Source organism: Rhipicephalus microplus, chromosome X (genome assembly GCF_043290135.1).
Source record: "Rhipicephalus microplus isolate Deutch F79 chromosome X, USDA_Rmic, whole genome shotgun sequence".
Classification (NCBI taxonomy): Eukaryota; Metazoa; Arthropoda; class Arachnida; order Ixodida; family Ixodidae; genus Rhipicephalus; species Rhipicephalus microplus.
This window is the reverse complement of record NC_134710.1, coordinates 372058693-372082532: the sequence shown is the minus strand read 5'-3', so window position 1 is coordinate 372082532 and position 23840 is coordinate 372058693. Positions and strand designations below refer to the sequence as shown.

Sequence of the window (23840 nt, the reverse complement as noted above, 5' to 3'; positions counted from 1 at the left end):
GGATGACTCCATGCATGCAACAAGCCGCTCGCTCTCGGCAAAACTCGCGCGTATGTGACCGCACGCAGCAGCGTCGACATGAAAACCACAGCAAGCGGAGACACGTGCTACGCACAACGAAGATCCTGATAGACAATCCCTATACATGCCACTCATTTAGGGTGGCTAACTCGGTGGTTTTCCCTGATTGACAGTGGTGTCTAACACACAGCCTAGCTAGCCGAAACAGTACGCTCGATGCACGGCAGCACATTTTTGCTGTGTCACGCATATTTACAATAGTCCAAAGAAAATTAAAGCGGCACCATGGGAGCCTTCGTCACCAGAAAAATGCAAAGTAAAAAACACACTTGGGCGTGTCTTATTTTCTTGTTATTCCTGGTGTTGCTCGGAAAGTCATGTAGTAAACTCGGCTTTTTTTTTCCACTGAAGCGCAGGTTCGCATCAAAACTTTTGTTTTTGGGGCTGCTTCGAAGCGATTCAGCGCAATTTCTACAATTTTTATGCTTTTGGAACAGCTTGGTACAAGAAACGGAAACTTATAAAAAATGCGCAATATGCGCAGCTCTCTCACCCCTGCAGACATAAAAGTGGGACGTATGTCCCACTGTTGCATAAAGGGTTCAAGTTATAGTATTGTAATACCATCTGGCTAAAACTTGGAGCCTTCTTAGCCTGACTATAAATGGGACAACATCCAGGACCCATGGCACAATCTGAAGCACAACTTTCAGATAATGTAAACAGTTCTTACAAAAGGTTTTATTTCTTTCTCTTTTTCAGCCGCTTCATGTGCTTTAAGGCCTTCTTTGAGACCCCTTGCTGCTGCCGGGCCATGGCCTCACTGTATTTTTTCTTGTTAAACCTGCATAGTGGAACAAGGAAAAAAAATTGGGTTCATTTCAAGGCCCCCATGTTTAACGACTTTAGCAGTATAGATCTTTTGAGTACAGTTGCTGCACTCATTAGCGTTCAAACTTCTGCACACAGAACACTACCACTGTATAAACAATTCTTGACACCATTTTCCGTTTATTCAATACCATTCAAAAGACCTTCGTCTTTTTATGAAGAGAAAAAGTTAAGTTTAGAAAGTGCAGAAAAAATTTATAACAATGAAAGTCGCAATGCTAAAAAATGGAAGAATCCCTAGACTTCACCGGTAAGAGTTGAACTCAATAGTGATATCTTGCCCCTAGTGCATACTTCAAGCACTTAGTGCAAATCTATTCGAACTTGCTATGCACCCACTACGTGGCCATACAGGGGCCCTGCAACACTTTTTGAGCATGGTCAGAAAATGCCAATCGGTTAGGGGCTATCTACAACACGTGAGCCAAATAATATAGCGCAGCACATGGCCTGGAATTCACAATGAATTATACAGTCAGCTAAAAATTACTTTCTCTTCTCTCGACCAATGACAGGAGACTCTCAAGAATCCCTCGTAGCAAGCTCATCTATCAAAAATTGGCTGATTTGAACATGGCATGCTCGATCATTACAGAGATTGCCACGGGAGGCCACGACTTGCCCACGCATGCGTGCACGATCACACTGAAAAAGCCGCACATTTGAAGAAAAAAAGAGAAAAAAGTGTTCAAGGTCACACGGCGCGGGTCACGTATATTCTTTGCCCCTGCCATCCCTGCCTGCTAAGCTTCCAGTGCTTTCGTCGGGACGGGAGAAAGCAACTGCAGCATGTGACAAATCTTCGTAACTCCTCTCGCACTAAACGAATTCTTAGAACTTTTGCTGCATTGAATTCTTAAGGTGATAAGCTCATCCAGCGAATTCAATCCATAGTTACTTGAAAAAGTGTTTCAGGGTTCTTTTAAGGGAATAGGTGCAGTACCGCGTCCCTTTTGTAGTGGTTGACCGGCTTTAATTGAAAGGACATACAACCGATATTTATAGTACCAGTTTTCTTGAGTGCAACGGAAGCCTTATCAGTTAGAGCTTGTAATCACGGAATGATAACGAGGAAAACACCCCAGAACATTTATAATTAGAATTTGTTGATTTGCAGTGATTATGCAGTCTCAAGGAGACATGCTGCAAACAGTGGATGTGATCGCGATAGGGGTTATACTCCAGTGTAACACCGGCAGTAATGAAAAGTGAAGACCTAAGTACAAAACATGTAATGTTGTGTTCGTTAATCCTGCAGTCCCGCGACCACTGCTTCCTAGCAAGCTAAATTATTTTACAAGAGCTACAGCGTTTTCCCCGGGCTTCTTATGCAAGTACTTTTGGTCGTGCACAGGTCGTTTTTTTTCTACTTTAGCTAAGTCGAGCTAAGCCAAGTCTGCGAAAACGAAACGATGCCTTTACAAGTGATCAGCCATTCACACATAGTAGTTCATGTGCAGCCAGCCATAGTTGGACGGCTTCGATAAGTCGTCGCTTGAAAACTTGAGCAAATTAGAGGAACGAATTTGGGCTCGCATTTGAGCTCTAATTTGGACCCCTACCAAGGAGACATGCTTCGACAGACGACGGTGATAGCGATGAATCCGACGAACCGTCACCATAGCCACCACCAGCACCATGCATGAAGTAATTCTCCACAGAGCAGTTGGTTGACGACATTTCGCGTGCCACAGCGATCGCATCCACAAGCTCGAGTGCTTCTTCCAATGCGCCTGACGCGACGGGAATCGAGGTACACTGAAAACGCCGCATGGCAGCGCCTGTGCGACTACAACCGTTTTTTTACAGAGGCCACGAAAGTAGCGCCACTTTGTATGCTGTACCTCTTTTAAATGGAAGCCACACAGAAACAAATGAACAATAACATACAAGTTTCTAATTTAAGCCCTTATTTCGGAGCGCTTTAGAGGGGTTGTGAAACAAAAATTAAACTTCCCGGTAGCATTTTCCCCTGATTTAATAAGGAGAGAACATACCGATTCCGAAATATTTCGGCACAATATCCCTTCTTTAATTAATGACACCCATTTGAAACCACAGTTTTTTGGAAATCGCTAGTGACTATGCGCGACCGTCAGTCGCTATAAGCACTAAAATGTGATGTCAGTGATACGTCATCTTAAGAAAAGTTAAAAACAGAGCGTTAGCTTTACTTCGGTCTAAAGTAATATAATTACAGGATAATAAAAAAGAAAAAACAACAGAGTTGTTTGTGTGCTCTGAGTTCTAAGCAGTACAATTACAATGAGTGACCTGCTCGGTTCTGCTTTCTACTACATCCGAGCTGTCACGTCCGGGCTACATTCGGGCTGTCAGGGTCGTGGTCGGGGCTTCCGCTAGCGGAGGTTTTCCCACACGGTCTCGATATGGGTGCCTCCACAGTGCAGGCTTCTTCACCATCGCCACCCAAGAGCCGACTCCGCTCGAGCAGATGACGCTGTAGTTAGGAGAGGTCGGCCATCGCATGCCGAGTGCCCATGATGTTATGGTGTTGCCGGCAGCCTAATCTAAACAGTGTGATGCTACAGACTACAGTCAACTCAAACGCAAAAACATCGCTGCGTCGCCATAATTTGTCGACGACACAGACTTTTCATTGGCTGTCTTAAAATGACGTCAACTGCACTGTTGACAAGAACGTGAGCAGGGAAACCGAAATTGCGCCTTTTTAGTAATTCAGCGAACCCAGACATTAAACGAGTCGAAGTTTAGTATTAAATGGATGGCTAGGATTCTGAATACACACGTAGTTGAAAATTTTTGGAGGACGTTTCACGACCCCTTTAAATATTCAGAGCAAAGTTATTAGGACTTGATATTTGTCGTTTATGGCTCTAGCGCTAGAGGCGCAACATACCGGTTTTCATTACTTTTGAACGCGATTTTAAAAAATTGGCCCCGTATCTGCATGTTTCACTGCAAATGTCGCTGAAAAATGTTAGTCTCACATATAGAGAGAGTGAACAAAACATTTATTTGATGTTCTGAGCGAGAAAATTGGTGAATTGTATTTTGGAAGCACCACGTTAGAGAGTGACGATCAGTGCAGTGAAGGCGAACTACTGCATCAAGGCACGTTAGACACGAGTGCTATCTGGCAGTTATCTTCGAAAACAAAGGAAGGCATGCGTGCCCACGGAGAAAGATGCGCGCCAGTCTCGGAGGGGATTAGGTGTAGAACGCAAAGCGACGGGCAGGTGCCATAACCGTGTCGTCTTAGCAAAACGTTGGAAACACTTGCCTTTTTGAGCATCGCGTTGCACTGTCAGCGCATCGTGATAAATCCTACGGCCGTTAGAATTACTTATGCATGCCTTCTCTAGTATAAAGCCACACATACAAACTATTGACGTGTCATTATGATGCCTCAGATATGCGCAATAGTTCCTTCTAATTGACAATCGCACAAGTATGAACACTGAAACTTGAGCAATATTGGTGGGCGCTGTGGATGAGGTTGGCCGTTTGAGGCATCGTTACAATGGACAAACAGACAAATGCACAGACAGAAACACCGACTAAGACTTATTGCGTCGAAGTACTCCAAGAAAGACTATCATGTTTAAAATATAAATCTTACTCAGATCGCGAAAAGTATGCTGTCATCTGTTGTAATAATTCATGCTCTTTTCTTTTCCACCGGAATCTAACCACTTGTTCTGGCCAGTTGTGGGTCCCGTTAAACTATGAAGCCATTATGATAATCACATGTTCTAACACCTGATGGCAATGTATGCTTGTACCACACATTATTACTGATATTTCATGTTATATTGTGAACCATGTATATGATACGCATGTGTTTGTAAAGCACGAAAGTTACTTTCACTGCATTTCCAAGCAGAGGAAGTTAATTTCAGTGTGTTCATAAGCAACATGGCTATGCGTTAGAACACCCGCTTGCCACACAAACGACCCAAGTTCAATCACCAATCAGACCCAGAATTCTATATAATTTATTTTATTTGCATCTTTCTCAATTTCTCGGTCATGCACAAGATAATGTTTTGCTCACAACCGCTGACACCAACACCGGAATTTCTGTAAAACGAGCTCCTTAACGCTATCGCGTCAAAAACATTCAGCTACCTTATAATCTAAGCTTCTAAAACACTGAAACAATGCCAATTGATTTGAATTTGTGGTTTTTTATATAAGTGATTAATATGCCTAAAACTCAAATGGTTGGTACCACTTCCGGCCAACCTAAAAACAGAACGCCTCATGACAGATCAAGCTTGGACAATCACTTAAATGACATTGCCATTTTTTTCTCTTGGTGTCGGACAACATGATATTGACAGACGCTACCGATTCTCAGTGAAAGCAACTGGTACTAGCAAATATGCGTACCAAGAATAGAAGTGTTTTCTGCTGGTACGCTGCTCCTTGAACTTACCTGTAGCTGCACTATCTATAAATAAGTAATGTGGGTACGTTGGGACACAAGCAAGTTACATTACCTCCATTGAACAATCACATAATGTCAGTAAGATAGCCAATCTTGCTCAACAGAAAACCCACATCATTCAGTTCCTCCCTCTCACAAAAGAGACAGCCACGGTCGAATCAAGAAAAGGAGACAAAGCAAGAACAATGAAATCAAACCTTGGACTAATTGATTTGCAAATTCGAAGAAAAATTTTTCGTCTATGCCTTTTTCACAAAATCCTTTACCAAAATAATTCACTTAAACAGGAACTCATCTCGCAACCTTCATACATGTCGTCACGTCTTGATCATCAGTATAAAGTTTTTATTCCTTTCTGCCGAACTAACGTTTTTTCAGACTCCTTTCTGCCAAAGACCAGTGCCGAGTGGAACCACCTTCCCCCCCTCCATCGCCTCCATTGAGGACGTGTCATCCTTCAAGACTGCACTAACCGATCATATCTTAAGCCTCTAATAACTGAATATTGTTTGAACATGTATTCTAATTATTTGGTTGTATTATTGTGTTCTGTTATTGCTGCATTTTTGTTATATTACCCACCCCCCCTATAACGCCTTTATGGGCCCTGAGGGTAATGTAAATAAATAAATAAATAAATAAATAAACAAGAGCCATAATAAGACACTATATTACTTGAACATGCAGGAAGGCAGAAGAGAGCAGAAATTGCAGGAGCTGTATAAAATTTTTGAGGGACACAATTAAGTAGTTGGCCAAAATGATTACCCCCCCCCCCGCCCCGTATGCTGGTTTCGCATGAAAAGGTTTAAGGGGGGAGGGACACTGTACTTGAGATGAAATGCCAGATGTTTTCATGTGTTTATAAAAAAATTCAGTCTGATTGAGTTTTTGATGCTTATTTCAAAAATGTAATTACTGTTCCTCTAAACTAGTTAGCTTTTGAGATATCCTAAAATTAATTGCCCATTGTTTGCCGTATCATGTCACAAGAAATTTGTATTGCAGAGCTACTATTGGCACGTGCCTGTGTACTAATGAACATAAGCTACACCACAATAGGAGTGCTTTTTTTGATTTGATCATTTTAGCAAGGTTTGTCGCACCTTGCATTTCAGTGGTGCAGACACACCCACTTGATGCCTCAATTTCTGGCAAAAATTTAATTTTTTTTTAAAGGTCTCAATCGAAAATTCACACCTACCACTGTGTAAACTGAAGATACAGCTACACGTCACAACAAAAATGACAGTGCTAGCGGCTTTGAAGGCAGAGATATATTTTAGACAAGTTTGCAACTGCAGCAAAATTTGAATCCTGAGAAATCATGCAAAAACACAAGTCCGATTTGGGCAGACAGTAGCATGGAAAAGCTGTTTATTTACAATGATATGCTAATTGAGCTTTTTCAGTAGGCACCAGGCATATAGTCCTTTTGCTTTGCGTCACCTAAATGGCGTTTTTTCAATGCCCGCTGCATGTTTTCTGCAGAGACACACTTGCGAGCTGATGCGGTCGACATATACTCATCTACCGACTAGGCCGCTTATCAGTTCGGTGACGCCTATGTGCGACAAATGTGCGCACGTAATCCGCAATCCATCACATAATAAAGAGGTTTTCCGGCTTATTCCGATTCAGTTGTTGATGTTGCAGACCAAACTCGTGCACTCGCTCATCAATTTCAAGGCTCCAAGAGCAGCGAGGTGTTAGTTTCCTTTTCACGTAAGATTGCCACATTTTAGAGTGGAGGCCACGGTGCAATATGTTAATCGGTGCGGACGCGTCGTTACAAGCGCCCTACCTGTTGCCAGCAGCCTTCATTGCGCGGGCGGCGAGCACGTTCATTGTAAACGGATTAATTTTTTGTTCTTTGCAGACGCTCGGCAAACTCCACTGTGACGACCAGTCACGCAGTTCACGTCAGACGGGGGGAACCCGCGGCATCGGCGCGTTTAGCGATAAGATTGCACTTTCGTTCCACTGTAGCAAAGATTGCCATCTTGCCGTTCTGTAACTGAAGCTACAAAGCACTGCCGTTTTCAGCGACGTTGTCGACAACCGATGGGCTCGTAGGTGAGTTAGGCCTAGACCGGTGACTGCCGTTTAACGCCGCGAGTTTGCTATTCTCCCTGTCCTGAGTGATAGAGGGGCTCTTTCTGAAGTTCACAGCGAACGAACCAACGACTCACCCGCTTCACAAATTAGTGAGGCAAGGAACTTATTTACCGTGGCAGGCAGTCGACAGCACCATGACAAAATCGCTCATGTCCGTGTGCGTCACGAAGAAGCAGACGTCGGAAACGTCACTTTGCTAATGGGGTGCCTAGGTTTTGTCACGTGCCCCAAGCAGCCAATAGAACCATGCAATTTTGCTGACGCATTTTCGGCTGAAAAACCAATGAGCAAGGCGAGCCACTGGTGGCGGGAAATCGAAGGTGAAGAATGACCCTTCCAACCGAGATCAAGATGACCACGATAGCTCATGTGTAACGGCAACGGTTCGGCGTGGAAAAAGCGCGACTTTGGCATCGATTTGTGCTCAGATTAATCTCACAGGGGTGTTATAAATTGATTTTGTGCCAGAAATAATGTCGTGAGAAGCTTGAAACTTCTCAGATAAGTGCAAAAATAGTTGCAGATTCCGAAAATGTTAACTTCAAAAGGTCGTTTTTTTTCGCGATTTTCGTCCTTTTGAGACCCGTGTACCCCCTTAAAACCGCCATAATAGTGAATGAAGAGGAGGTGGCATGGGCTTCTTGTATCATTTAGATACCTAGTGGGAAAGCACCGTACAAGGACGCACAAATATTATGTGGATAACAGGCAGAATAGGAAACTTAAAGCTGGCAGCTGGGCTTACCTACCTGTGGATGGTGGCAGCCTCCTACCGAACAAACCTGGAGACTCTTGGATGCATAGAAAAAAACATTCAAACAATTGACCTACCCACCATCATCATAAGGAATTCCAATGCCCACATTGAGGACCTCAATGGGAAGGCAGACCAAATGGGAAGGTACCTCTTGAACTGGGCTAAAAAACTTAGACTAGTGATTCTCAACATCACCGATAAGTGTGCTGGGAAAACCACGTGAGCAGTCTCAGACAAGCAAACATGTACAGACTATAGCCTAGTTTCCCCATAGCTGTATGCCAGCGTAGTGGACATGACAGTTAACACCAATGGTGCTCATAGTGTGGGCAGTGACCACGCTATGAAAGGTCTCACAACCTACCAGAAATGGCCTAGGACAACCTGGTTGAGAAACTTGGTGGAACAAGTGGACCCCAATGAATATGAAGGTTTCGAGCAGTGGCTAGTGAACAACATGAAGTCTATCACAAAAACAGTGAATCCTGCCACAAACACAAACAAGAAACACCGCGGAAAAGCATGGACAAGGATGCATGGACAAGGAGGTCTCGGAGGCTCTGCTCAGGTGCAAGCAAGCGTGCTGTGCACATCGTCACACTCCAGTATGGGGCTCTGGGAGAAAATATCCTGCCCATACAGGAGGCCTACTGGAAAGTGGAAAGACACATGGCCAGCGTAGAACAGAAAAATTGCAAGCGGCGAGTGTGTGCCTCCTACAAGACATGAAAAGAACACGGAAAGAAGCTGCCAAGAAATTCTGGCAGTGTATGTGTATACAGCAACCTACAGCCCTGCAGACCCAGGCATGTCTTAAAAAAAAGAAAAAAAGAGAGAGAAAGTGTGCTCAAAGTCGACAGGCACGTGACATATTTTCTTTCCCAATGCCATTTCTCTTGGCTTTGCTTCAAGCGCTTTCGTCGAGACGAGAAGAGAGAATGCGATTGCAGCATGTGGCAAATATTTGCAACTCCGCCCATACTGAACAGATTCTAAAAATTTTTGTGGCAGTTAATTCATAAGGCGATAAGCTTCTTCACTGAATCCATTTCTCGTACAAAAAGATAATTTATTACCAGCAAAAGTCATATTGTAACTAAATAAAACAGCAAAAGCGAATGTCCATCTTTGGCTACAAATATTTTTGTTGCTTTTTGTCTTTGGCTACTTTTGGGCTACAGTTGCCCTAGCTTTTGGCTGCGTAGCCTTGTCCAACCTGGCAACACTGCACTGCTGCCAAAGCAGTCCCGCGAGCCGATCCCGCTGAGTGCGGATGTACTTCTTCGTTGGTGTTGTGATTGTGTCTTGTGTTGTCCGTTTTCGGTGTAAATTCAGTGCTAGTGGTGTCTGTGCCGTACAGCGCAGCGACTCAGTTTTGCATAGTTCACGATGACAGAATGCCACAGCTACGTATAGATTGCCAAAAATTTGCGTTTACTTGCGTTATTTGTTAAACACAGAAGTACAGTAAAACCTTGTTAATTCCAAGTCACTGGAGCCACAAGAAATCTTCAAATTAAGCGGGTTTTCGAATTACCAGAACATACAAAAAAGTGTGAAGCAAGGAACTTGCAATTATTCGAAGAAATGAGGGTTTCACATTTGTTGTGCCTGCTAGTTTGCGGCTCCAAGAGTTACATTTTTCTGCAATACCTGGTCTTAGTTTTGCCACGAACTCAGAGGAATGGTAAGCCTCGCTGCTCCCACCGAAAAAGAAAAATATAACGCTGTCGTGGTCGACTAAAATGCATGCCTGCAGAAAACAAAAAGTGCTTCACTGCAGCACAGTAGTGACATGCGGGCAGTCACCTGCTCCTCGCTGCGTCAGCACGTCATGCTGTGACCATTTGTCGATCCTTCCTGATAAAATAAAGAATTTATTAATGGTCAGTGTAATTAAATTCGTGATACGTTTGGCTGGTGAACGTGACCACTGAAGCTTTCAAGCTTGGTTTTCAAAGTAGGCATTGCAGGGTAGAATTCTGCAAGCATTGCAGGTGCGCAAACGGCTGGATCCACGGGCAATCGGAGGTTCGCATACATTGCGAATTCCACCAAACTGAACTTTATCAAATTTTTTTACAATCCCCCCCAAAAAAAATGGGCCCCGTATCTGCATGTTTCACTGCAAATGTTGTCGAAAGACGATAGCCTTGCGCCTGGAGAGAGTGAACAAAACGCTTATTTGATGCAGTCGAGCCCGACTATATCGAAACTGTTTATATTAAATTGTCCCGTATATCGAACAATTCCTAATGAAGTTAAATTTACATTGAGAATATATAGCAAAAGTTACTGTTTTATCGAACGAAAATAGCAAAGACAAGTGATATATTGAACTCTATATGCTTCAAAAGTGCCCCAGCAAGTTGGCTTTCCTTCGCGATAACGGGGAAAACTGCCGACGCCACCCTAGAATAAATTGGTTAGACCCGGTTGTGCACGGGTGAACACCCCCCTGCAAGAAATAATCCTAGACTGCTCGCAGCGCTTACAGCCAATCAGAGGCCGTTGTGCTTTCTCTGAGGCGCAGAGGCGGTAGAAGTGAGTACCATTTTTAATTTATGCTTGAGTGCCTGCAGCTGCCTGTTTTCCTTGAGTCCTCATCCAATGTGGTCTGTGCTGGTGGTGTTCCCTGTTGCTCTGTGACCTGTGTTGGCGCGCTGTCATCATGGCTTGCGCAAGAACGCAGAATTTGCCGTTCGCCGCAAAACTCGAAATCGTAAATTGGGTCGAGCGCGGTAAAAAGAAGTCCGACGTCGCCACTGCGTACACAATTCCTAGGAGCCCCTTGAGTACTATCCTGAAGAACAAGACAGACATCGGGGCCAAGTCGGACAAAAGGCCAGGTGCTCGTGGCGCCCGACGTGTGCGCACTGCTGTGTACAAAGATGTTAAAGCGGCTGTTTACAAGTGTTCCCAAGTACTGTCGCCGGATCGACATTCGACGAGTTCGTCAGTACGGGCGATGATGTCGCCATCACGGATCAGCTGCAAGATGAGGACTACATTGCAGAAGTCGTGCCGACCACGAGCCAAAGCGACAGCAATAAGGAAATTGACGATGGCCCATTGCCTACATCTTCCGAGGTAATTAGTGCACTTACGTTGGTCCGGCGCTATTGCGTGAATGTGGAAGGTTGCGGCCACAGCTGCTCCGACTCGTTGGACAACATGAAGGCGTGCGTGCTGTCGCAGGTAGCGAAGTCGTTGACCCAGCAGAAAATCCAGGACTATTTTGCACCACAGCAGGAGTCGCAAGTAAGCCGCCATATTAATAAACTACTTTTCTCATAATTTATTACCGTAATTACTCGAATATAATGCGCACCTTTTTTACGGTTAAGCGAGTTAATAAATCGCATGCGAGTTAGAATCGAGTACGAAAAAAAATAAATAAATGCGGTCATTCTATTGCCATCGACAATTCCAAAATGGCCGCCCCCTACGTGCGTCGACATGGCGCGTCGGCCATTTCTGCCTATCTGTTTCCCTTGTGCAGCACTTTGTACGTGTGCTGAGGAGTTCGTCATCTTGTAGTGCATTAATCGACGGCATGGAAGGGCCGACTCCGAAAACTCGAGTGCACCATGATGCCGCTTTTAATAGAAAAGTCATCACCTGTGCAGAAACGGACGGAAATCGGGCCGCATCGCGGTCGTTCGGAGTTCCCGAAACGTGCGTGCGGGACTGGCGTAAGCAAAAGCAGAAGATTGTCGACAGCAGAGCTTCACGCAAAGGCTTCAGTGGACCACAGCAGGGTCAGTTTCCGCAAATTAAAGAGCTGCTCGGCGAGTATGTGCTTGTGCACCGAGCGGCACAGCGGCCCGCGACGACAGAACTGCTCCAAGTGCGGGCTATGCAATTAGCCTTAGAAAAAGGTCTAATGCGGAGCCAGTTTAAAGCGAGCAGGTGCTGGCTAACTAACTTTATGAAGAGGAAAAGCTTTTGCCTCCAAAGGGGAACGGGCATATGCGAAAAGTTTTGCGGAGGAGTACGATGAAAAGCTTCACAGTTTTCAGAGGTTTGTCCTAAACTTGCGGTACAACAACGGCTACCTGCTTGGGCAAATCTGGAATGACGATCAGACGCCTCTTTACTTCGACATGCCTGGCACCACAACCAACGAGAAGAAGGGGGCGAAGCAAGTTCGCGTGCTGACATCGGTCCACGGTAAAACTACCGTGACGGCAATGCTCTGTTACACGTCAGATGGGCACAAGCTTCGCCCGTACCTCATATTTAGATGGAAGAAGCTCCCGAAAAGAGTTGTTTTTTCGAGTGGTGTGATCGTGCGGGCCAGCAAGAAAAATGGGTGCGCGTCGCAATCGATGTCTTACGTTTTTTTTTTTTCGTCGTGGAAATCGGGTGCGGGTTACAATCGAGGGCGCGGTAGAATCGAGTAGAATCGAGTAAATACGGTATGTGCTTTTGTGTCAAATCCTATACTGGGCATATATCGAATTATGCCGTACATTTAACTAATAAAAGTTTTTTGGCGAGTTCGATATACCCGGGTTTCGCTGTATTCTGCAGGCGCTGCGTTAGAGAGTCTCGATTGGTGCAGCGAAAGCGAGCGAGCGCATCAAGGCCCGTTAGACACGAGCACTATCTGGCAGTTATCTTCGAGAACGATGGAAGGCATGCGCGCCTGTCTCGGAAGCGATAAGGTGAAGAACGCAAAGCGACGTGCAGGTGCCACCATCGTGTTGTCTTAGCAGAGCGTTGGAAACACTTGCCTTTTTGAGCATTGCATTGCATTGTCAGCCCAGCATGATAAACGCTATGGTTCTTAGAATTACTTATGTATGCCTTCTCTAGTATAAAAACACACATACAAAATATTGACATGTTGTAATGGTGCCTCAGATATGCGCAATACTTGCTTTTTAATTGACAATGTCTCCTTTTTCAGCATGCCTCCTTTTCCGCAGGTGCACGTTTTATGCTGACCACGTTTTTTTCTCTTTCTTTTTTTGTGCTGGAGGTCGCAAGGCTGGGCTGCTTCAACTGACACTCATTATTATTGCTAGATTACATTGCCTTGTGCCTTTTAAAGGGCGTCAGTTCCGCGGATTTGAGGAGAAATTGAGATTGGAAATTGGCACACAACACCCAAAGTTTTCTAATTAAGCAGAGTGGTGCTTACTGCCGCTTCAAATTATCCACTCAGACTTACAATGCAAAAAACAGGACCGCGTAAATATTTCTAATTAAGTGGGATTTCAAAATAACCGAGTTTAAATAAATGAGGTTTTACTCTATAGTTCTAGCAATTGTTTTATCAAGCCACCTGCTTAATTGTTTAAAATAGCAAAAAGCTACGTCAAACGAGCAATGTGCGAAAACCAAGTAGTCGTGAACCCTGTACACGATTCTCAACAAATTAAGTCAAGGCTTTCCTGTTTCCTATTTAAAACAAAAATATCTTCCTATGGTGACTGCCATCGAACAAGCTATAGCATCATTAATATCTAAAACCATTATTTATTCAATTTTTTCATACTTTTTACAGAGCAAAAGTTATTGCACCAGCGATGGGTCATGAACGAGCGAGAAAATGCACGGAACCGCTGGGCTGCATTGGCTCCCACATTCAGAAGGGGTGGCTTTTCTTCATAACATAGACATCAAGGAGGAGGGAAGGGGGGAGAGGGGGGGCAAGATGGCAGACATGCGCAACTCTGCTATCTAAAGGCAGCATATACAGTAAAACTCCTGTCATACGGCCACCACCAAGCTCTCTTAAACTTCGTCGACGTAAATCTCACCTAGGTACATGGAGTTGTGGCAGTATCACACAGCAATGACAAGGTTGTAATAGTTGGCGCGAGCGGCCCAGCCGGCACTGTTAAATTTTTGTGGAAATATCATAATTACATATGTAGTTGCATTTTTTTGTGAATCTTCCTTATGCTGCTTTTACAAAAACACTATTAAGTAGGTTTGAAGCGAACAAAGCATTAAAAATTACAGTTGAATCTCATTAATTCAAACACGCTCAATTCGAACTTCCGGTTAAGAAATTTTTTGCTCAACCTTAACTAAACTTCACTACCTAAGCTAGTTTTTCATGCTTATTTCAAATCTCTAATTTGTTTCTTAATATTTCAAGAGGTTTAGAAAATATGAAGGTCTGAATCTTAATTGCGTACTTCTTACAGGACTTCTTGGCAATTTATTCTTGCTAAATCCAAAAAGTGAATGCATAATCCCAAAGCTAGAGACTTGCTGTAGGGGGTGATGCTATTTTTATCCATTTGACGGCATTTTATAAGCAAGAAAACGGACGAACACTTATGGTCACTATATTACAATAAATTTCTCTCACTAAAATCTTCAATGGTAATTTTTGAAGTGATGCTAGAGAAATAGCATCACCCCCTAAATCATGTCAAGACGAATAAAATTATACCAACTTTGTCGCATTCACTCAAGTTTAGCATAGGAAAAACCCACGTAAGGCCGAGTGCAATGTGCAAAAACATCGAACTGAGTGTGGTGTGCACGTATCCCGAAGGAGTACGGCCACCACCGTGAGTCCGGTCTTAGCGAGCCGCAGGGCACGCGTTAACCGTCGTCGTGGCGAGAACACGATACTGCTTAAAGTCGCAACACTTTATTGTGGCAACACCAAACGCAGTACAGCCCATTGCAAAGGCGCGGCGGGAAAGCAAATAGGCTTATCCACGCCACGGGCACAAAAGTACTACACAGGGTGCCACGGGCACGTCTCCGCGGTAAAGGTGATCCACGGAGACACCGGGACCAAGGCCCGGTTGCTCGAGCGAGGGCAAAGGTGCTCGCGTTGGCTTCGGAGGGAGACGGATCGGCGTAGCTAGGCCACGCAATAGGACACCGTACTGCCCTTCGGCCGTGAGTACGCAGCGGGGCAACAAAAGGTGAGCGTTTGCCTCGTGCGCGAGGCGCCGTCAGCGAAGTCCGAAGAGCCCCGAGCGACTGGGGTCGACGGACAGAAAAGATTGCGTGGCTCACCGTTTGAAGTCCCGGAGGGTACCTGTCTCCTGACGCAGTGCGCGAAAATCTCTCAGGAGGCTCCACGCGCGGCACCACAGTCAACATCCGCTACCGGGTGAGGGAGTTAAACGTCACTCCGCTCTCTCAGCGCGGCAGACAGCACAGGAGGGTAGACATATCGGGGCATGAGAACCGCAGAAAAGGCGGCAAAGCCCGCGCAACGGCAGCGGGCTAGCCTCGATTCCCACATGAGAAAAACGCGTTTGAAGTTTCTAGCAACTTTAACTTTTACTAAAGAAAAGCTACAGCAATATTAATGACATCATTCTGTAGCTCTATATTATAGGATAAATTGACATGCTAAATTTCACTGTACCCACCCAGAATACTGCTCACAGCTTGTTCTAGAACTATAAAATAGTCATTGACTCAGCATGAGAATTATTATTTTTTTACTTTGTGGTCGTTCCAGTGCCTTGCAAGTGAAAGGAACACAAAAAAATCATGTAATAATGTTGTCCTTGGATAGACAATAGATTTACACAATGTTTAAGTCTAAAACCAAGAATACTTATTTTTGCAAAAATTCTCACTATTTGCCATCATGACTGTTTACAGCAGACAAGGGCTGTAAGCAGAGTCCGCTGCTGGCTTATGACGCTTTGAAAGTCTTTCCTTTATTGAACTGCTGTCGAGATGCTCTCTTCGCGATTTTTGCAGCCTGCCCTTGTCCTTCTCAATGCTGCGACGCACCAAGTTATTGCCAGCGCTGTAGCCCAGCTTCTCGGCAATTTCCACATTGCTCTTGGTTGTGCCTTGGTTGAAGCGGCTGATGGCTTCGGCAACTGCCCTTTCAATGCTCCGCAAGGATGCATGCTGAGTTTTGGGGGCCTGCTGCCAAATCATAGCGTGCAGGCTCTCACTTGGGTTCTGGGTGATCCCATCGCTGCACCTTTCCAAGAGGGCTTTGTCGCTCAGCCGCCTAAACACAGGCTCCAATGCCTCAGTTACGAAATCAGGCAGGCTGTCCTTGTGTGGTGGCGGCTTTTCATTTTTCGCAAGAGCTCTCTGAAATTTGCACCAAGATTCAGGGCCTTCAGGGCAAAGGTCATGCTTTGGTGCCTCGTCACTTGAAGACTTGTGGTTCAAAGTTGCTAGAACAGCCTTCTGCATACCTAGAACATCGTTCCTGAGGCTTCTCAATGCGTAGCCATACTATGAGGTGATCTTCTTGATCTTTTGTTGCGTTAGTCTGCCCTTTCCACCAAGACAGCCACCGAGCTTTTTTTTTCTCTACAAGGGTACGTAAGGCAGCTCCCATACACTTGTGTACATGATTTATGCAGTCCTTTTTGGCCACCTTTATGAAGCCGTACACCTCATTTTCTGTGAGTGCATGGAATGTCCTGCTGTCGCCGTCCGACAGCATTGTCGTATAACGAAGCTTGTGCTTTTCAAGTGACCGCTCAAACAAGCGTAGTGCTGCCTCCACTTCCATCTGGCCAGCATTACAATCAACATTCTTCTGGCTCAGAGAGGCATGCTGAATGAGCCAGGCAGAATGTCCTGCTTCTCCTTCCTTGGGTCCTGTGGTGCAAGCCAGGCAGAAGTTCGATAGCACGATATGGTCTATCGCGAGGCCACTATACATCTCAACAATGCAGCCAACACATATATGCGAGCTATGTCCACGCGTAAGCCAGGTGCCTTCATAAATGACATCGACGTTTTTGGGCACGTTGTCGAACTCCGCATAGAGCTCCTTGACGCGAGCAACGCTCGCCGCTTCGCATTCGGCAGCAGTCGCACAGCAGGCTTCTTTCATTATATTCATGTGGTGAAGCCCTCGATGCGAAATATTCATCCCGGCGAAGAAGTCCGACAGAGCCGTTGCCCCTTTGCTGATACTGTTGATGGCCTTCGTGGCACGCATATTAACTTCAAACGGCCTTATTTTGGCGTCGGTCTCGTCGGCTATACGTGGGGACGAAAAACGCTCTTCACGAAAGTCACAACTGCCGCGCGTGACTATGAGCTTCGAACACAGCCCGTACTCTTTCTTGGCCTTTAAAATAGTGACGCTTTTTTCACCGCATTCTGGGAATGCGACAAGTCCAAATAACGAGCGTATCGCCGCCAGATCAACAATAACAAATTCTGTCCCGTTTTCTTTGCCACCATCCTCCAGATCAATATCTAGTAACTCGAACTTACGTTCCGTCACGCACTGCAATGCGAGTGATGCCTTGAAGCCTGCTGCATTTCTCGCGCACTCAGCGAACTTGTCCGCCGATTAAAACGCCGTGTCAATGCGGTCTAGGATGCTGCTGGAAGTGCAAGATGACGATCCGACGATGACACAATTCGATGAGGTGCTGCTGCAAGGCACAGGAGAGTGCACCACTTCAGACACGAGCGGCCGCGGCTGCGCGCCGTCGTCGGAATGCGCCGCTTCGGCGGCATCGGGCGAAATCGGCTGCACGTTGTCGGCTGCTTTTTTCTGGCGGACGTTCCACGGGCGCCTTCGTTTGTTGCCGTACGCTTGGCGCGTCTTCTTTAGACGAGCGTCTCCAATCATGCCGGCAAAAGACGGAAAGTCGGTGCGTCGGTCGCGTAGCACAAGCAGGCACGTGCGGGAAGCAGACGAACAACGTGCGCGAATGGGAACCGGCGGCCGACGAACAATATACAAAAAAAAAAAGCGCGGGCAACTTTCGCTGCATCAGCCAATGAGAAGCGAGGAACAGGGGGCTCGCCTGGTGCGCGCACGCTCCGGCCAATCAGCGGCGCGGAAGGAGGCTCCGGAAAAGGGGCGAGGGCAGCCGTTCTGTTTAAGCAATGCCATTTTGAAGGGTGGCAAAATGCGCACAAAGGAATCGACTTCAAAACAAGCCCAAGGTGGCGGCGCTCGGCCGACTGCCTCGCCTGCGGCGCGCGCGAGAAGTTTGAGCGAATTCGACCTGCCGTGGGTTGTTTTGCGGCTCCCGTGGTGACTTCATAATCAATTTTAATCCATTTACTGATCGAATTCAGCATTTACAATTTGAGGACACGTGCTTATAGGTCTAAAAATTTCAAATAATGCATTTTCTCAAAATTGACTTTTTGGCCGTTTTTCACCATTCTAAGACCCGCGTCCCCCCTTAATTCAAACTCATGGTGAGGTCCCCTCAAAGCTATGTGTATTCCAATGGGCGAAAACGCCCGGTAATTCGAACGCGCAAGAACTTGCAAGGGTTAATTCGAACATACCGCGCTCCGAAAATGCTCTCAGCACCCCACCCAATCCCACGGCGGCACCTGCCACACCTCAACACAGGGCGCGAAGGAAAGGAAAAGGAAAGAAAAGGCTGCGGTGGAATGTTTTTTCTCTTTCAAATGCCGATCTGCCACGCACCTGTGTCACGCTTCTTTTTCCGTCCCGGCCACATAAAAACCCTTCTCCTTCAAATGCCCCGCGCGAAGAGAGGAAAAAAAAAAAAGCTGTAGCGGGGTTAGTTGTGTGGTTGAAGGAAAGGAAAAAGGCACTATCTTCTGCAGCCCTTACGCCTTGCGGGAGCATGGCTCTGCGCCTTTGGGGGAGGGGGTCTTTCTCCGGCCGGTGCCACGCTTTCTCTTTCCCCTCCCTGCCACGTAACCCTTCTCCTTTCAACGACACACACGAAGGGAGCAAAAAAAAAAGAAGAAAAAGCTGCCGTAGAGTATTGGTTTTCGCTGCTGATCTGCTTCTCTACGCGTGGAGACGCTCCTCCTTTCTCGTCAAGTGCTGGCCATGCTGCGGCTCCGCTACCCAGTTGTTGTCGTCGTCTTTAGAGAGTGTCGGCACTGGACATTTCCGCGCACAACTTCTCTTACCAGGAGAATGGTGAAGCCAAAGTAGAAATGTGCAAGCTGCGTGTGAAATTTATTGCCTTGCTGCAAGGCAAACGTGTGTAGACGCGCATCACTGATTACTTCAATTATTGACGGATGTCCTGTGATTTGTGAATAAATGTAAGTCTTCTGAAACTTCCCCCTCATGTGTTAGCTCAATGCACATACACACTGCATGGAGAGCCTTCTGTTTATTTAGCTTTCGATAATTCAAACTTCTTTTAATTCAAACAAATTTTCGAGCCCCTTCGAGTTCAAATTATCAAGATTCGACTGTATTTCAAATTAAAATGCATTCGCTAAATGTAGCGATGCTAGCAGCACCACTGGTCACCTTGTGCCTAACGCTGTTTCTTTACTAGATGTTTTGTAGCCAGTGTACCTAAGTTCTTGTGTTTTCTTGCCTCGTGCGCACTGTCGGTCATTCCTCTCACGAGCAAGCGCAAACACGGCGACGACAAAATATCCCGGTCCGACTCGCGAGGCACGGGGCATCCGTGTAAGCAAGTAGCTTCACTCTGGCGGGCATATATATGTGTGAAGAAACACACGTTATGAAAGAGTACTGCAACGAAAGAACGTTTAGTATTGCCAAAATACATCATTGTTTTCACTGCGGCAGTTCAGTGCTCAAAATTTTTTTCCGACCTGCACACTACTGGGGACAAGAGTACCTCGTTCCGCTGCAAAGGGAGATCGCCAAACTTCCTTTGCAAAATGTTCCATTTATTTCCGTTTTACTAAGGGTGATTGCACGGCATGGACCGCATCACCCTTGTCATAAGGATGAGGGAGTTAAGGGTGGACACCACACTTAAAATTTTTTTTTTCATTTATGGGTGAATTTTGATCAAACTTCCATCTTTGATGTAGTTTGACATGCTGATTTCAAGTATGCTATTACGTTTTCTGTGCAACAAGTACTTTTCAAAATATTGAGAAATACAAGTTTCTTGCATTGATTAATTTGTCGGTGAGCTTTCTCTTGAATGCTGGTAGTGATAAAAGACAGTGGCATATAAAAATGATGTATAGTCAGAGCTTGCAGTGCTACAAAAATGAATGCTCTAGAATAATTTAGGCCAAAGTTACAGCATGTCAAACTTTTGTAACCGAATGTTTTAGTAACACACTTGAGAAATTGTTACTTTTTGAAAACATATCTCATGTTATTCAATCAAATTTTATGCCTACTGCGCTCCACATTTGTCCACGTTTCTAACAAAACAAGAATCACTGCGATAGGATAGGTACCTCCAGAGATATCGTCACTTCAAAACTACAGTGATCAAAAACGCAGTTTTGAGAAAACGAGAAAAAACATTTCAGGACAAGTTAGAAATAATTATGAACATCAATTGAACACTACAGTGATCGAGGATGATATACGGGTTCAATCAGGCAAGAATGAATATTTTACAACAATCTCAAATAAAATTAAGAATTTGAAAATTTATTTGTAAAACCCAACAATAACTTCAAAAAAATTCTTTTTGTACATGTTCTTTAATAATATGTAACTATGTACTAGTCCTACTGCACTTGTCAATTCCCAACCTTTCTGACAAAAAAAAAAATTATTAAAACTGGTCAAGTAGAACTAGAGATATTGTTGCTCTAATAAGACACCATCAGAAATGCCAGACATGCCACAGCCCTCACCGCGACAGCCCCATCGACGCGAAAATATCATTTATTAATGTGTGGCCCTTTCCACTACTGAGCATTGCATGCATAAATAAAATATTCATCTCAAATGCATTGCACAACTTTTCACCACCGACTCTGTGCGAATTCTATGCCATCGTCACTTCGACACAACAGTCGCACTTGACTACAGTAAAAGCTCGTTAATTCGGATTTCACGGGACCGGAAAAACTGTCTGAAGTAACCGAATGCCGAATTAACGAATGAACAGGGAAAACAACATTTAAAATCAAGCTGCAGATGCATAATTTTATTCGTTGAAGTATTTTGTAATTGTCATCTGCGTTTTCGCGCAGATTCCGGCTGACATCACAATTTTTCTTAACTGTTCCAAATGGCCAACAGCACGCAAGCTGTCGGGAGTGTTCAGGCAAGCGTCCTCTAATATTAACAGCGCCTCCAACTCTTCCCGTAAAGTGCGATGAGGTCGCGGCTGTATCTCCTCGCATGATTCTTCGTCGGGATCGTGGTCTTCATGGGCGCCCGTGACATCATTAATAATCTCTTGATCGGTCAGTAAACCACTCGTAGTTCTGCCACTTTTTCGGTATTGCCATCACTGTAGCGCACTATGGTGGTGGCATGCAAATACGGTCACAATGGAAGAAAAAGAGAACTCCGCAAAAAAAGATGGTTCCGACACGACAACACAAGGGAAAATGGCGTCGGAGGCGCTGAGTGGAGAAAAAAGAAGACGCCGACGTTCGGTGACGCTGCGATCGCCCCCACTAGTTGATGGTAATGGCGATGCCACTCAAGTTTCGGTTTCACTCCAGTGGTGCCAGCGCAGCCTTATCACACTTTTGTGTAGCAGGGGCCGTCAGCATTTGTCCGAATTAAGCGGTGCGGAGCCGAATTCCAACGAAATAACGAAGGTTTGGTCCCATAGATTAACATGCACTTTGGCCGGGACCAATAGAGCCGTCCGAATTATCCGAATTTCCGAATTAACGGGTGTCGAATTAACGAGCTTTTACTGTATAATTTTCTTAGCGAGGCCGTAGTCGCGGTCACCCGTGACTAGTTTCGCACACCTGCCACATACTTTGCACCACGCTTTCTATCAAAGGGAATGAGTGACCAGTCCATTCAGGATCTCCAAGTCGACCATCAAATACAAAGCTGCAGTGTCCGCGGCGGAGGCCGATATGAGGCGTCGCTTGCATTGGTGAAAACTGCACTCTTTCTCGATGTCGCGGATGTTGACTCAAGTAGTTCAGGCATGACCTGCTCACAAGCACTTACTTGGGCTATGTTCGTGCTCGTGACAGCTTCCGTGTGAACTGGCAGAAAACTAGAGCTAGCGCGAAGAATGCCGTCGTTCTCGGGCGGATCGCTGTCAGTTGCATCGTCGCGAGTCACTTGCTTATCGCTTGTGAAGCCGGGTGACGGCTTGCCCTTATCTTGCGGACTGCTATTTTCTGCGCCGACGATATCCGATGTCCCGGCACCGCGAGTCGCTTGCTCATCGGTTGCAGAGCAGCGCAATGCCGTGCCTTTGTGGAGAGGACCGCCAATCACCTCCATCGCTGTTATCGGGTGCCGAAGCAACGACACTCGCTTGCTGATCGCTTGCAGAAAGCTGTGATGTTGTGCCGTTGGCACGTTTTTTTAATTTTGGCTCGCCTTCGGCCAATCTAATACACCGAGTGGAACCTTCTCAATCCTCTAAGCACATTTGTGCTAGGATTGTAACCTAACCCAAAATGGTGCCTCAACTAGCCAGGTTTTCAAATACAGCGCCCTACGCCAATCGGGTGATGCCATTTTAGCTATGTGATCGGCAGTGGCCAATGGCAATGTTTTATGCCTACTTTCTTTTTCTTTGTTATTTGAGAAATGGCAAGCTCAATGTTACCCAACTTAGCGATAAAAAAAGCCAAACACGAGAGCTTTTCAAGGTACCAAAATGGCCACACTAGAGCGGGCCGTTCAAGAGTTACAAGCTGCCGAAATAAGCGGGATTTGTCCACAATTTAAAGGGCTGGGGGCATGCCAACGCATCTTTGATTCACTGTTACGCTGCTAATACGCGGGACTTCGAAACGAAATCTTGCAAACAGGTGCGCGATTGTAGAAAGAATACGAAAATACCACTTTCGGAAATTCGATTTTGGGTCAAATTTTCGGGTCCCAAGAGCCGTGTCTCCCCTTAAACGATGTTCGCGGGTGCCCGTGTGACAGGGGTACAACTCTAGCTGCAGCCACAACGATCACTGGCGACAGTGCTAGGTTTCCTAGAGACGCAAGAGGAGCAACTGTAGTGAGAAACAGTTCAAAGAACAAATGGAAGATTGGAACACTGGTGATGTGCGACCTACCCGCAAGATAGAACACGTCCAGTAGAAAGCACATTAAGCCAGTTATACGAGACCTTTTCCTTTTTTTTGTGTGTTTTTGAGCAAGATGTGTATTTTCGGTTAGATCACCCGCTACAAAGAGCAGGGCAACAACGATCATCATCATCGTCATGCCATAAATTGGGCAACATCTCTGGCACTCGCACTGTCATCACTTACCGTCTAAACTCTGCATCAGCCAGCAATTCTTCAACCATAGTTTGCTTGCGGTCCTTCTTGGGCACCCTTGCATGGTAGAAATCGGCTGGCGAGTCCATTACCGTCCCAACCTGAATTTATGCACATGAAAGACAAGAAACTCCATGAACAATACATAATAACAACATCTGCCACTGCAAGTTTGTCATAAAAAATATTTTTTTTCCTGCATACTTTGGCCTTGCCACAAAGTCATTCCCAAATAACATTGAAATAGCACACAACTTGCACTACATTTGCGCTTGCTCCTACGTTATGAAAATATTAACACATAGCCCTTTGTACGTACTAATTTCCTCCTACTTTCCAGGAATGCAACCGTGATTCCACATCTAATCCTCCTCTCCCCCCCCCCCCCCCCCCCATAGGCCACAAATGGTGCTGGTGAATCTCAGGCTTACATTTTGTATACATATTGCATAAATACCAAGGTGTACAGAGAATAAGCAGATCCTATAGGACAAGTGCTAATGCAACACACATTTAATGCAATGGTTACAGGTC

The 23840-nt window shown here is 45.5% G+C and overlaps 1 protein-coding gene across 2 annotated transcripts in view; it reads right to left on the bottom strand.

Moving 5' to 3' along the window:
• Positions 1-740: 740 nt before the first annotated feature.
• LOC119161945 (deoxynucleotidyltransferase terminal-interacting protein 2) overlaps positions 741-23840 on the bottom strand; it is a 54926-nt gene continuing 31826 nt past the window's right edge. For both annotated transcript variants that reach the window (XM_037414439.2, XM_075879979.1), the window contains exons 6-7: positions 23298-23407; positions 741-865 (exon numbers count right to left, since the gene is read on the bottom strand). In XM_037414439.2, the coding sequence (XP_037270336.2) occupies positions 763-865; positions 23298-23407 (213 nt within the window). In that variant the 3' untranslated portion in view covers positions 741-762. The remainder of the gene's footprint in view (positions 866-23297; positions 23408-23840) is intronic.